This window comes from Sinohyriopsis cumingii, chromosome 14 (assembly GCF_028554795.1).
Source record: "Sinohyriopsis cumingii isolate HCF-2022 chromosome 14, ASM2855479v2, whole genome shotgun sequence".
Lineage (NCBI taxonomy): Eukaryota > Metazoa > Mollusca > Bivalvia > Unionida > Unionidae > Sinohyriopsis > Sinohyriopsis cumingii.
Genome location: NC_142974.1, coordinates 102,335,730 through 102,351,556, shown reverse-complemented (window position 1 = coordinate 102,351,556; position 15,827 = coordinate 102,335,730). Strand labels below are relative to the sequence as shown.

The 15,827-nt window shown below is 36.4% G+C and overlaps 1 protein-coding gene across 2 annotated transcripts; it reads left to right on the top strand.

Moving 5' to 3' along the window:
* The first annotated feature begins 741 nt into the window (after positions 1–741).
* Positions 742–15,202, top strand: LOC149784507 (palmitoyltransferase ZDHHC22-like). 2 transcript variants are annotated; one of them, XM_089932587.1, is made up of 2 exons: positions 742–846; positions 10,601–15,202. In XM_089932587.1, exon 2 carries the CDS (start codon positions 10,632–10,634, stop codon positions 11,556–11,558), a length of 927 nt encoding a protein of 308 aa, XP_089788713.1. In that variant the 5' UTR covers positions 742–846; positions 10,601–10,631; the 3' UTR covers positions 11,559–15,202. The 2 variants fall into 2 exon arrangements, with proteins under 2 accessions (XP_089788713.1, XP_089788714.1); XM_089932588.1 differs by lacking the exon at positions 742–846 and adding an exon at positions 888–1,081.
* The last annotated feature ends 625 nt before the right edge of the window (positions 15,203–15,827 follow it).

The following is a 15,827-nucleotide window of genomic DNA, read 5'->3' as shown; positions in this document are numbered from 1 at the left end:
TTACGGATCAGATCCTATTTTTGGCAACTTGTAGATACAGTTGGAAAAACAGAACCCTCGTCCTATGGCCCTTTTGAATTTCGCGCAGATATTGCTGCTACCAAATACCGATAGGTGTTTAAACAGTCGCAGATATGTTCCGCAAAGATTTGCATGCAGCAAACTTGCACATTTTAATAAACAAGTGACATCATACCCACATATCGTCCAGTATCAACACAGATTTGAGGGTTGGGTTGATTTATCGGACTATCGTCAGGAGTGACGAACACCATGAGAGGTGTAGAATGTTGGTCTGACCATAGGCTCGTAGTTGCTAGGATCAATATCTGGATTAAGCGTAGAAGACGACGACAAGGCAAAACAACACTCAAAAAGATCAGTGTCTCCAAAATGAAACAGGAGAATGTGAAAATCAATATCATCACGGGTGAAAGGCTGATTTATCGGCCTACGGCATTCATTGAATGACTGTGCAGCCTATGTGTGCTTGGCTGCGTCCCATATCCCCCCCCCCCCCCCATTCCATCTCACATAAACATTAAAATTTGTTTTTAATGAGAATCATGCTGACATACAAATGCTCGAAAAAAATTCAAATTGAAGTTGTGAGAGCTGTTTCGGTATCATCATTGACAGTTTACGGAGTTTTTGTGAAGTAAGCCTGGTTGGCACGCCTTATTCAATCTATCCGTCTACCGCAGTTATTGACTTGAAGAGAATGATAAGAGCAGGGCACCAGTTTACCACTCAGTTGACAAGAAGGATGGTGAACCATTCTGTACGATAGGGTCGTACCGTGATCGAATTAGATTTTTACAGGTCTTCAAGGCTTCGTTCCTTTTGGTAATTTTACATTTTCAGCATGTAGTCAGGATACACCATTACAAGAAAGATACAAGTAATTTTATTTAACGTCGGTAGTCAGGGTAACATGAACAGACGCTCAGAACGACATAACAAATCCGTCATAGATCACTGTCTTCGTCAGGTACACGGTACAAATTTCCAGAGACAGTACGCATCGGAAATATAACAATGCAAACAGAGCAAGACAACAGTAAATAACATGAAAACATACGTACGTACGTACGTACGTATATATATATATATATATATATATATATATATATATATATATATATATATATATATAAATTCTTGTAACAGGAGGAGGAAAGCAAACAATTGAAAATGTAGGATATGACGTGCCTTACTGTTGAAAACATGCATATAGGCCATCTTAATTTATTAAGATACCAATAAATGAGGGTGCTAAAGATAAAAGTTAAACCTGTTATAATTAAAAAAATTCTAAGAATGTATGGGAGTAGAACTTAAGTCGGATAAACTCTGTGGAAGTAGTAATCTTATAGCTGAATTACTACTGACTGCAAAATAGAATGACATAAAGCACATAGTGACCCTGTCTGAATAAGCCTGCTGAATTCTTTGAGATTGTTCTCATTTGATTGTGCTGGCTGTTTCCAGACTATGTGGGCATCAAATTTAAATGAGCTTAACGAACCTTGTAATTTTTTCCCTTGGTATTGTTTCCAAATTTTGATCCCTGAGATGAATGTGACCAGATGACCAGTGTATTCTTATGAAGTATCTTGTATAATTGTGTATACTTTTATGCAAATTAATTTACTAATACATGTATATGTAATTGTTTTTCTTACATGAAACTTATACGGTATGAAAATTATCAAAAACCAGTATTTTGCAGTTTCTTAGAATTGTGTTTGCTAATTCAGAAATACCCCAAAAGGGGGCAGTAGTTGAAGTTGGACCTGATGAAACATTTGTGAATCAATAGTATCAGTGGACAAAATGGTAGTTGAGACATTGCAAGATGTTAGATATGTGATCACAAAAATTTAGTTGAGAATCAATAATACTCCAATTAGTTTCTCTCAGTCCTCGCAGGTTATTTCATGGACTTCTTCGGATTAATTTTGCACATTTTTGCTTGTATATCAGTGGCAGCTTGCCCAATTTTGCTTGTATGTCATGGCAGCTTGCCCATTTTGGCTTGTATATCAGTGGCAGCTTGCCCATTTTGGCTTGCATGTCAGTGGCAGCTTGCCCATTTTGGCTTGTATATCAGTGCCAGCAAACCAGTAACTCAATATCTTGCTCTCTTCTCGTATGACAGATATTATTGGGGTTTTTTACATTGTAAGATGAAGTTTGTCGTGAGCATGATTATACAGTATTGTTTCTTTAGTAAAGTGAAATAATGTGGTTATTAAAGATATTAAATATGAGAGGTCCCAGTATTGAGCCTTGTGGAATTCCTATGGAGGCTTTATCCTGGTTACAGTGTAAGGATCCTAGTTTAAGGCATTGTTTTCAGTTATGCAAGTAGTTTTCAGTTTGATAGAGTTCAATCAGCATTGTAGGTTTTCTTCGTCTGTGTTAAGAATCTCAGGCAGACTGTCAATGAATAGGTCTTATTAATATTGCACCCACATTGGAGCCATTGTCCAAGGCACCCCACCAGCAGTTTTTTATTGAACTGACTACAAGAAGCCTTTCAAGATTGCTCCGGTGGTCAAAATGGTTAGAACATCTGCCTCGAATGCAGAGGGTCACAGGTTCAAACCAGAGCAGTCATGCCAAAAGCTTACAAAAATGGTACTAACAGCTGCCTCACTTGGCACTTAGAATTAGGAGGTAGTATTCTGATAAATCAACCCTTTGCCCATGATGATATTAATTTTCAGGTGAGGGCTGATATCACATATTAAAAGCTGCAATCCAAATTAGGCTGCACACATTGGTATATATTTTATACACTTACTGGTATTTCTCGTGGCTAAGCAGCTACTGTTGGCTGAAGGGTTCTTTTGGTGACATGTAGATTATATTTCCTGAGCAAATCGTATTTTTGGTGACTTGTAAATCCATCTGGAATAGCACAACCACCTGTCCTGTGGCCATTTTGAATTTTGCGTTTACCAATTACCGATATGTGTCTAAAGTGTATGTGGATTTGTTCTGGAATGATTTGCATGCAGCAAAATTGCATATTTTAATGAACAGATGATATCAGACCCACAACATATTGACACAGATTTGTGGTGTCTCTATGGATTTCGTACGTACAATCGTGATGAAGAGTGCACCAAAGTCATGTGAACTTGATCCAATTCCAACATCGCTGCTGCTTGAGGGCTTAGATCCAGTATTACCTTCACTAACTGATGTTATTAATACCTCTCTCTCATCCGGGGAATTCCCATCATTTTTCAAAACTGCCATTGTAAAGCCTCTGCTGAAGAAACCAACAATATACCATAATGATTTAAAGAACTACCGCCCAGTTTCTAATCTCCAATTCATATAAAAAAGTCTTAGAAAAGGTTGTTCTATCCCAGCTTGTATCTCATCTAAATTCAAATAGTCTTTTAAGCAATGTACAGTCTGCATATTGCCCTTGCCACAGTACTGAAACTACTCTTCTAAAAGTAGTTAATGACATTCTCATTGCATTGGATAGCGGAAAGATTACAGTTCTCACCCTTCTTGATTTGTCTGCAGCATTTGACACAATAGACTATGATATATTACTTCACCGTCTCCAACATGTATTTGGCATTCATGATACAGCCTTACTGTGGTTCAAGTCCTACTTGGTCAACAGGACACAAATTGTATCTGCAAATGGAATACACTCCAGCCCAGTTGATCATTGTTTTGGTGTTCCACAGGGGTCTGTTCTTGGACCTGTTCTCTTCATTCTGTACACTCAGTCGCTCTCAAGTGTCATAGATCATCATCCAGTGTCTCACCAATTGTATGCTGATGACATCTAAATATACAAATCTAGCCACCCAACAAAAGTTGATGCTACCATCCAAGGTGTAGTAAGGTGCATTTCTGATGTGAAATCGTGGATGACATGTAACAAGCTGCAGATGAATGATGATAAAACTGAGGCCATTCTGATCACAACAAAGACTTTCTCATTCACATCCTTTACCTCAAACAATAAATATCAGCAACACCAACATTAAATTCACACAATCAGTACGAAACCTAGGTGATACTCTGGACAGTACTCTCACATTGCACCAACATGTCTTGAACATATGCAAGGCTGCATATCTTTAGCTGAGACGCTTCAGCTCAATTTGCAAATATCTTTCAGTTGATACCACTAAAACACTTGTGTGTTCATTAGTACTTTCAAGACTGGACTATTGTAACTCAGTTCTGTCTGGTTCATCACAATATCTACTCCAGAAACTTCAAAAAGTACCACGATCAGAGCATACCTCCCTGCTGCTCTGTACCCTACACTGGCTATCCATTCGATCCAGAATCAAACACAAAATTTGTTCTCTATGCTACGTTTTACTGTCAGACTCTAGTCCAACATACCTATCCGACCTCACCCATGTGTACACACCAGCAAGATACTTACACTCCTCTTCTGACAAACGAATACTCATTATTCCAAGTATGAAAACAAAGTCATATGGACAGTGTTCTTTTGCATCCCAGGGCCCAGCAACGTGGAATGAACTGCCCACTGAACTTAGACACAAAGACACACTGATCACATTCAAGAGGGCTCTCAAAACTCACTTATTTCGACTGCAAGAACAAACTTAAGACCTAATAATGTTTCCTACCTGAAATATTCTCAGCATGTTTTTCATTTTTTTAATGTTTTTCTAACTTCATGGTGTTTGTTTTTGTAATAATATTATCATATGTTTTTTATCTTATAGGTGTTGTCTAATGTTGTAAAGCGCTTAGAGCTTCTAAAGATTAGGTGCTATACAAAGTCCTCATTATTATTATTATTAAGGAGGTCAGTGTTTAGACTGGTCGGCTTGGTGTCAGGATAGTGTGACTTTGTGGGAACATGATGCTACAGTGGTTAGCATCACTTTAAACTGTTCCACTGCAGACAAATAGTGATATGACTAAAATCGTTAAAGCTACATTTTAAAATAATTCAATCCAATCCAGGTGCCTTTTCAAATAACTGGAAGTGCAGGTTTTTAGTAGGTAGGGCTTCTTTAAGACATCCTGGAAACTTATCTTCCCCTGATAAAGAGTGCAAGTTTCTTGAGCACAAAACTGATGAGCATAATTTTGGAATTTTAATAGGCATGTTATTGTCCTCCCATGTAGATTTCTTTATTTCAAAGTCTTTTGGAGACTCGATAAAGTCTACGTATTGATACACTTGGGTATTGACTGTATTTTAGGTCCTAATAAATAAGACAGTGATGTACAAAGCAACTTTTGTTTGTCAAGCAGTTGCTACACATTTGTCTGTGTGGATAATTACAGATGTTTATGCAAGACTTTAGACAGTGTCACATGGACCATGCTCCAGTCCCATAATTTTTAATTTTCTATACTCCTACCAACATTGACTAGAGCAAAAGTATTTGAATTATTTTCTTGTAATGCAAATATTAACAAATCGATGCACTGAATTTAGTGTAAGAAATGTTGATGCATTAGTTATAAGAAACTTAAGTTATAGGGGCCATGAGTGGCGAAGTGGTCTAAAGCGCTTTCCGTTAAGGATCACTGCCATCTCACCTCTGTCTGCATGGGTTCAAGTCTTGGATTCAGACAATGTGGGTATGTGAGAAAGCTTGCCAGTAGCTTCTTGTGGGTCGGTGGTTCTTTCTCAGGTTCTTCCTCCACCAGTAATACTGGCCGCCATGTATAGCCTAAAGTGTGCTGAAAAATGGCATTAAACCCTAGAACAACAACAACAAACTTAAGTTATAAGGGATTTAATTACCTTCTTCTTTAACACTGATACCATTTTTTACTATATGATATTTCTACTTTTCATTTCCTAATACATGTTATTTAAGTATTAACTAAAGAACTGACAATTTAAGATGTGTAAATATAAATAGGTGACAAACTGATGCTAAATTTTAGAAATGCTAAATGCAGATCTCCAGAAATTAAAAGTGAAAAATGATATTAAACATAAGGCACACATTTAGATGTAGGTACATATGTGTACAAGTAGACATTTGTTTTGTTTGAATATGTTAAGCATGATAGTATTCTAAGGTTGAAATTAAGAAGCTTGTTTATTTGTACATAATATTTCTATATATAATTTTCTTAATAAAAATTAAATTAATTGGTTTTCAATCACATGTTTCTTTAAATCTCTGGTTGTTAATTTTTGTCCATATCTTGTCTCTCAATGCAGCTTTCTGAAATTTTTTCTAATGCATACTTTTTATAATACTTCAGATATTGTGACTAATATTTAAGTGTTTCTTTTTATTCTCCATATCCTTCATCAAAAAAGCAGCTTTTACTGTGTATTCTTTCTGGGTAGTTGCTGGAAGTTGCCTAGTATCCTCCTTTATCTTTTGGAACATAGTCATCATTGAGCTTCAAAGAATGCTGCATCAAGAGCAGTTGTACTCAACTTTTCATTGTCTATTCCTAACAAAAGTTTGGGACTGCTCCAGTGGCCTAGTGGTTAGAGCGTCCGCCTTGGGTGTGGGAGGTCGTGGATTCAAACCCTGACTGAGTCATACCAAGGACATAAAAATGGTACTAACAGCTGCCTCGCTAGGCGCTCAGCATTAAGAGGTTAGTGTTAGGACTGGTTGGCCTGGTGTCAGGATTATGTGACTGGGTGGGACATCATACTACATGTCTGCGGCACGATGCCCCAGTGCTAGATATCACTACAAACTGCCACACTGCAGACATCGTAGCAACATGACTGCAGAATTGTTAAAGCTATGTTAAAATTATTAAAAAAACACAAAACAAAGATACAAAAGTTTGGTTTATTTTAGAGTTTGTTGATACTTCTCCGATGCGAAAAGAACCTAAAGTTGGAAGAAAATTAGTGTAACATAAGTGACTTGATTAGAATGGGTGCTTCTTCATTGCATTTTGGCTCTGAATCGTCTTAGACCAAAAGAGTTTATGGGATTGTCTGTTTCCTACAATCAAAAGTACAGGGAAGATGATTATTCTACTTCAGTTTTTTATATTTTAATTTTATTCTAATATCAGATTTTTCCTTTAAACTTTCTCACTTTTTTATTATGTGTGTATGTGTGTGATTTGGAGTTTTAATATGGCTTTAAAAACACTTTCAGTCATATCGCTACGATGTCTGCATTGTGCAGTTTATAGTGATGTCTAGCACTGGGGCATCATGCCACAGACATGTAGCGTCATATCCAACCCAGTCACATTATCCAGACACCAGGCTGACCAGTCCTACAATTAACTTCTTAATGCTGAGTGCCAGTGGAAATGTTGGCTCATATCAGAGCATACTAATGCCATTTGTTATCCACAGTAAGATGTGCCAGTTTGACATTGCTAGAAAAGAAAGTTAATTCAGCTTATATCAGAGCACAGGCAGAGAATCAATACCAGTATAAGATAATTAAATTTCTGTCTGAATCTGGATTGTCTGACTTGAAAGACATCTCAAAATTGATACAGAAATTTAGAATAAATAAAGTTTTAATAAGCTTGAAGGCTGAATTTCCTGAAAACATTTTCTCTATACCATTACTTTAAGATTCAGTCAACTAAAAATTAGATTCAAACAGAGAAACAAGTATAATAGACATATGAATGCATACACATCACACAGAAAGACTGGCTGTTGTTGTTGTTGCAGGGTTTAATGCCATTTTGCAGTCCAAGATTGGCTATACTTGGCGGCCAGTATAAATGGTGCAGGAAGAACCCAGTAAAACCCCAGAATGAACCACCAACCCACGAGAAGCTACTGGCAAACTTTCTCACGTACCTCCAATGGCCAAGCCCAAGACTCGAACCCACACAGACAGAGGTGAGATGGCAGTGATCTCTAACCGTGAGCACCAGAAAGGTTTGAGTCATTATCTACATTAATACATCCATACATTTATAAACTTCCATAAATTATTGATCCATGGTTGTGACTCGACTGTCATAACAGAACTGGAGTTGTTCTGCTTTGCTATGTCCAGCCAAATGTCTGTATATCAGTTGGTCCCTTCATGCAATTATAGCACACAAGCTAGGTGGCTTTGTGCCATGAAAGTTGTTCACACATTTTGTCAAGGTCATGGGTGGATGACCTGATCAGATTTTCAGGTCATTACAGCAGTTTTTAACTCTACTTGTCATGGACCATAAGAGTGTTTGTCTGCCCTGACATCCAATATGGCCACCACACCAGCCATCTTGAAAATGGTATCACTACTCCTCCTGAACAAATGGTGTTAGCAACATGGGGTATTCACGAAAAGACTTCATATGATGCCTTGATTGTTCTGAATAAAAATAGTGCCAAGCTGATTTCCAATATGGCAACAGTATCAGACATCTTGAAAATCTTGTTATTGCTACTTGTCCCTAATGAATGGACCTCCCAACATGTGATTTTCACTGAAAGACATCTTATGATATCTAGTTGATCTTGAGTGGAAATCTTGCCACAGTGGTCATCTCGAAAATCTTGTTGGTTGTAAATGAAACTAGTACATGTACCAATCTGACAACCAATATGTCTGATACAGTGGCTATCTGGAAATTCTTAACTGTCGCTATTTCTCCTTGATGACTGGTCATATTGGTATTGTACTTTGGCATTTACAACAATAAACAAAATCCACTTGATATAGACATATGAAATTTGTTTGGCATATTTGTGGTCTATTGTAGATGACCTGATTTGATTAATGTTTCACTAAAGCCCTTTTTTTTATATATCTCTGACACATTTATGAACTTTGTTTAGACTGCAAAATTCAAGTTAACACAGTTTATATTTATTTGATTCCTATGATTACTTTCATTATCATCAAGCTCAAAATCCATTTCCTTTAGCAAAAGTTCTTTTGGAATGTGTAGCTAGCAAAATTGTCTTAACTTTTACCATCATTAAATCGGTTCGAGTCTCAGATTCAGCCAGTGTGGGAATGTGAGAAAGCTTGCCAGTAGCTTCTCGTGGGTCGGTGGTTCTTTCCAGGGTTTTCCCGGGTCTTCCGCCACCATTAATACTGGCCACCATGTATAGCCTATCGTGTGCTGAAAATTGGCGTTAAACCCTACAACAACAACAACAACCATCATTAAATTAAGAGTTTTTTTGTTGTTGGTGGTTTTATTTTTTATTTTTACTTGTGTCATTCCAACTTCTCTTAACAAATAGTATAAACCACTTGTTAGCAGGCAAGTAACTTTGTGTCATGGTCAGTTGGGTATGTTATTGATTTGGGTATAATGCCATCTTTCATTGCACGATGGTTATACATGGCAGCCAGTATAAATGGTGGAGGAAGAACCAGAAAAAACCCCAGTAAGAACCACCAACCCAGGAGAAGCTACTGGCAAGCTTTCTCATATAATCACATTAGCCAAGCCAGAGACTTGAGCCAGTACAAACAGAGGTGAGATGGCAGCAATCGTTAAAGTGTGTTAAACCACTTGACTTACCCACCTGGGGCTCCAGTTGGGTATTTGATGAAGTTTCATGGCATTCCTGTATTTTTGAGGGGTTATTTCAAAATAGAAAAGGGTAATTATAACATAGTTTTGTATACTTTGTTAGGAGGAATCAGTAAAACACATTACATAGACCCTGATATATTGGCACATTATGAAAGATCAAATAAGGGTCTATGTCATTAACAGTTGGATGAGATTTGTGAGTTTATACTGTACATATATAAAAATGAATGAGAATACAATAAATATAGGTCGTTTTTTTATCAAATTGCAAATTACTGCCTATACTCTATTTGCTGTTTACAAAATCTGTTTACTGCATGACTAGTTCCTGATCCTGACATGTCCTCAGTTGGGGTCAGTTCCAGGTGTAGGTTATTGAACTGTACCATTTACACCTGTATTGGGTGAAATTTAGCTGTGTCCATGTTAATTTAAGCTTTGGTTTCAGGCAACACTTTTTATCAATTGAGATTAGAGTGAAAAACATTGTAATTGCATGATAAATTGCTAAATTTCTTTTGTGACCAAATTTTTTTTTTGTCTTTGAGACTTTGCTGAAGTTAGTGCATTAGTAAAATTGAAAATAATGGATTTATATAAGGAATCAAACAGATTATAATAAAAACCATGTGAATTAACAAATGAAATTTGGTTTGCATGTTTATATGCATAAATGGATGTCTGCATTAAATTTCCATGCAATTATTGCAGTTTTTCAAATTGTTCTATTTTTTAATTTTTGATAACTTTGACTTTTTGGGTCTGCAGTGAAGTGCAGTTGTTCTAGGGTTTAACGCCATTTTTCAGCACAAGATAGGTTATACATGATGGCCAGTATAACTGGTAGAGGAAGAACCCTGGAAAACCCAGGGAAGAACAACTGACCCTTGAGAAGCTTCTGGCAGGCTTTCCCATGTACCCACACTAGCTGAGCCTTGGACTTGAACCCATGCAGACATAGGTGAGATGGCAGTGATCCAGAAGGGTGAGCGCTTTAGATCACTAGGCCACTCAGGGCCCTGTGAGGTGCAGTAAGTATATAACAAACACAAATGTCTTTGTTCTCTGTGTTTCTTTTATTTGTTCACTTAGTTTTATTTATTTTTATAATTTATTTCAGCCTTGTATTTGAAGAAAGACCTCCTCTCAAAATGGGTTGGATGAAGATCAGCACAGACAATGATGGCTCCGAACACCGAAGTTTTATTGCCACGCACAGTCGATTTTTGGTGTCTCTTATGCATTTGGTCGGAGTTATCTACATATTAATCTTTTGTTCTGCAGTTTTTCTGATGGAGATTTACTTAACATTGCCTTATATGGAACAGTACTATCATAACAATAGTAGTTTTAAAACTTTTTTGTCGTATTATATCTACTTCAGTATAATAACAAATTATCTGTTGATTCTGTCACATCAGAAGAAATCCCATTTTTCATCAGATCGTTTGACTGGACTTCCATTCAGAGCAAGGAATGACTTCCAACAGCAGCATGATGTGCCCTCGGACTGGACAAAATGCACACATTGTAATATACATGTTCCACCACGAACAAGGCACTGCTCAGTTTGCAGAGTCTGTACATTGAAAAAGGACCACCATTGTTACTTCACAGCATGTTGTATTGGTTTCTACAATCAAAAATATTTTATCATATTTTCTTTTTATGGAATTGTAGGTGGAACCTTTGCTTTGTATCACTTGATTTTCTACCTCAGTTCATCATATGCACCATTTTTGTCTATTCAGATAACTAAATATTTTTTACCATATTCCTTTATGTCAGCATTACTTGGGTACAGCTCATTTTTTGAGTTATTGTTGGTAATGTTTTTGTTTTTACATGTTTCAAGCACTGCTGCATCAGTCTATTACTTTCTTTGGCAGATGCTTTTGATATTCAGAAACCAGACTGCATATGAATTCTTGAAACGTACCAGGACAGTTGATATGACTGTGTCGGAACATCTTCAGTCAGTGTTTGGACCATATTGGCTCATAAACTTTCTGGTACCAGTCCCATTTCTTTTAAATAAGGGTGATGGAATGCATTGGCCATGCAAAAAAAATCTGTGATCTCATTTCAATTCAGACAATAATGTTTTGCAGAATTTATCTGTTCACTATGCTAGAAATAAATGGATTTTTTTTCAGTTTTTTCTATGATGAGGTGGCTTCAGCAATCAAAATTTTTTGTGGTCTTTCTTTCTCAAACCTCCAATGTGCCTTACCCATGGATTGAAGTATAAGTCTTGGGCTGCTAGGTCAAGGTCAAGCTGAAATTATTCTATGGCATGGTTAGTTACTTTGTGTAATTTTCATCTAACTTTGTAGGCAGACTACTTTTGGGCAAACCTTGCTCACTGTTGATACTGATGTTGAGAGGTGAAAGGTCTAGGTCATTTGATCCAATATTGTCAGGATCTTTAATTTCCACTGATAAAATCATTTCCCATTTCAGCTTTCATCAAACTTCATAACTAGTTTACATTTGGGCAGTGATAGCTCCTATTGAGTTCAGAGGTCAAGGTCACTGTAGCAAATATTTTCACTTTGAGTTCCTAAAGTTTGATTTTTGTGGTTCTGTATTTAATTTGGGTGTGATACTAGGTTTTAGATAACTTTTAAAGATCTTATTAACTACACGGTTCTAGATTGCTTAGTTGTTGTTGTTGTTGTGGGGTTTAATGCCATTTTTCAGCACATGATAGGCTATACATGGCGGCCAGTATTAATGGTGGAGGAAGAACCCAGAAAACCCCGGAAAGAACCACCGACCCACGAGAAGCTACTGGCAAGCTTTCTCATATACCCACATTGGCTGAATCTTAGACTCAAACCACCGCAGACAGAGGTGAGATGGCAGTGATCCGTAACGAAGAGCGCTTTAGACCACTCGGCCACTCAGGGCCCCCTAGATTGCTTAGTACAATGCAAATAGTTGCATTTCATAATAAAGAGGAAGCATAACCATGAGAAAATAACCATGACAAAACTATTATGTAATTCGTTATATTTCTACCAACAGGTTTATTTGAACCGCACCGGTAGCCTAATGGTTAGAGCATCTGCCTTGGATGCAGTAGGTCGTGGGTTCAATCCCCAGCCGAGTCATACCAAAGACTTATAAAAATGGTGCTAACAGCTGCCTCGCTTTGCGTTCAGCATCAAGAGGTTAGTGTTAAGACTGGTCGGCCTAGTGTCAGGATAATGTGACTGGGTGGGACATCATGCTACATGTCTGTGACATGATGCCCAAGTGCTACACATCACTATAAACTGCCACATTGCAGACATTGTAGCGATATGACTGAAACATTGTTAAAGCTACAGTAAAAATCCAAACCACAACCACAACCAAAATGTAATGAAGTAGTTAAATCTGTCAGTTTGGTTCAGCACAGTAACTTTAGTGGTCCAAGATATGGAATTACCAAACTTTGTAATTAACTTTCACATGGTACAAGGAAGAAATCTCACAATTTCATGCTGAAAAGGTAAAATGGCAAGGTCACTTTGACTCAAAGAAGGAAAATGGATTCTTCACAATAGTTTGAGTTGTTATCGACAGTAACCAGACTTTATGGATAATTTGCACTGGGGGTTGGGAAGAACCCTATCAATTTCAAGATCTGAATGTCAAGGTCAGCATGACAGAAAAAAGAAAAACTGTTTCCACATGATTACTAGAGTTCTACACCATCTGCAAGTCTCCTTCGGCTAAGGAAGAAACCTTTTGATGTGGGGCTACAAACATCAAAAAGGACAAGATCACTAATTGTTTCCATACACTAACTGGAGTTCTGTAACATCTACAGTTACTAAACTTTGTGGATAACTTGCAGTTGATGTTAGGAAGAACCGTTATTTTGTAGTCAAAAAGTCAAACATCAGCATCACTTTTACTGAAATAATAAAAACGTTTAGATTTTCACACAATAATACTTTAACCAGACTTTGCAGATGGCTTGCACTTGGGATAAGGAAGAAGAATATTGAGTTTTAGGGTCAAAAGGTCAAAGGTCAGGATCATTGACTGAAAGAAAGAAAATTATTTCTGCTAAAAGACAGTTCTACATCACATACCTGTCCAAACTTTATTAATGGCTTTCATTTATGCCAAGGAAGAAGCTTATTGATCTTTTGGTCAATAGGGCAAATGTTAAGATCACTCAGGAAAAAGATGGTTTATGTGCTGTTCGTGGTATTCTTGCTTGGACTTAAAATTTTTTAAAGATTCAGCTGTTCATCCTGCGTCTGTTTAATCATGAAACTTTATCTTTTTACAGTTAAGATGCAGTTTGTCAATTCACTCTGTCTTTATGACAGTTTATTCAAAAGAATTATGCAGTTGATTTATTATGAGCATGGTTATATTAATGAAAATTTCAAACTAATTTCCTCATCACTTTATAACATATCATAATTAACATTATAATGTATGTATAATGTATGTGTTTGGATTCACATTTGTACATTTTAAACAATTTTACTTGAGCTTTTAATGCATTATTCATTTTTATCTTTCCTGGCCATAAGGTATGGCATGGCCTTGAATCTATTATTAGTCATCCATCCATCAGCATTGCTTATTACCACATCTTGTGGGACAAGTCTGATTATGAACAAGATGTGTTTATATATATATATATATATATATATATATATATATATATATATATATATATATATATATATATATATATATATATAAAGTAATCTTGTATCTGATTAGTGAAGCCTGTCACCACTCAGAAGACAAATTTGCAGCCTGGATGTCTGGATGTGCCTCACCTGTACATCATCTTTATTATAGACTGTTTCTATAATTAGTGAAATGAGCACATATTAATCAGGTATCTTGCATCTTATGTAGATGAGTTTCTTACTGTACAACATATTAATCGGGTATCTTGCATCTTATGTAGATGAGTCTCTTAACTGTACAACATATTAATCAGGTATCTTGCATCCTATGTAGATGAGTTTCTTACTGTACAACATATTAATCAGGTATCTTGCATCTTATGTAGATGAGTCTCTTACTGTACAACATCTAGAGACTGGAGCTGAAACAAATATCAAATTTTCCATTCATATGTTCACTGAATGTATTTGGATATTTTCTCATTCTTAATTAAACATTGAATTCTGTCCTTCTATATAAGCTTGCTAAGTGAAATGGTCATGTGTTAAGGTATATAATACAGATGAGAGACATTAGTCCAACTTGGGTCTTTTGTTAAATTAAAATGAAGTAAGGACATAGCTGTTGGGGAGGGGAGGTCCAGTTTAATAACAGTTATTTCTTCCTTGATAAGTGCAGGGGGCCAGTGGCCTTAAATTCCTTGAAATGTTAAAGGGGAGTGGGTCGGGACTTATCTTAGGACATTGCTTGCTTGCCTTAAATTCCTTGAAATGTTAAAGGGTTGGGGGTAGGGGCTTATCTTAAGACATTGTTTGCTTAACATCCAAAAATTGTAAACAATTTTTTTATAGTGGAAGTTGTCTTATCATCAACCATTAGCCTATCATTAAAGAATGTTATCAGTTCCCTTGTGTAATCGTCAACCATTAGCCTATCATTAGCAAATATGATGAGTTCCCTTGTGTAATCGTCAACCATTAGCCTATTATTAGTGAATGTTATCAGTTCCCTTGTGTAATATATTTGACATTGGAAAGTGTGTGTCTGTGTTTAAATAAAAGGATAAAAGTATTGACAACTTTTTATCAGAAGTAATTAGGCCAAATTACTTAAACATGTACAGACATGTGCAGATGTGGCTGGTACATGACACACTGCTGTTATTCCTTTATGTACATTACTATACTTATGTAGTATGTAGTTCTGTGAAAATTTATTTTGGATATACCATAATAGATTTGAAAGTTTTTGGACCCGGTCAAATAGTTATTATTTATGTGTGTCTTAAGTCATATGCACGCCAAAAATATAACCTTTTTCAGTTTGCCAGTCCCTATAGACAGAACTACAATTTAGACTCGAGCAACAAGATTGCTGCATTTTAATGTCTTATTCTTTTTTTCAGATTGCATTTTAATCATATTTCCATTGCTGTTTTGTTAACTTTAATTGTTTTATATGATAAGCAAGTATATTTATTTATTTTTCATTGATATAAGCAATTATGTACAAAGTGGTGTAACCTATATTAGGACATCGTTCTCAGTCAGTATTTAAATAAATGCCTTTAGCATAAGACTCACATAATGTAACCATCATGTATTCATTAAATAATTAACACAAGCCAACATCCTGAACAAGGATGCAGCAGGGTCTTATCCAGCCATTTTGGTTTTGTTGAATGTACTTGATACAAA

Bases quoted from the DNA above. Each gene is read 5' to 3' on its own strand.
- LOC149784507 (XM_089932587.1), top strand. From the start codon at position 10,632: ATGGGTTGGATGAAGATCAGCACAGACAATGATGGCTCCGAACACCGA.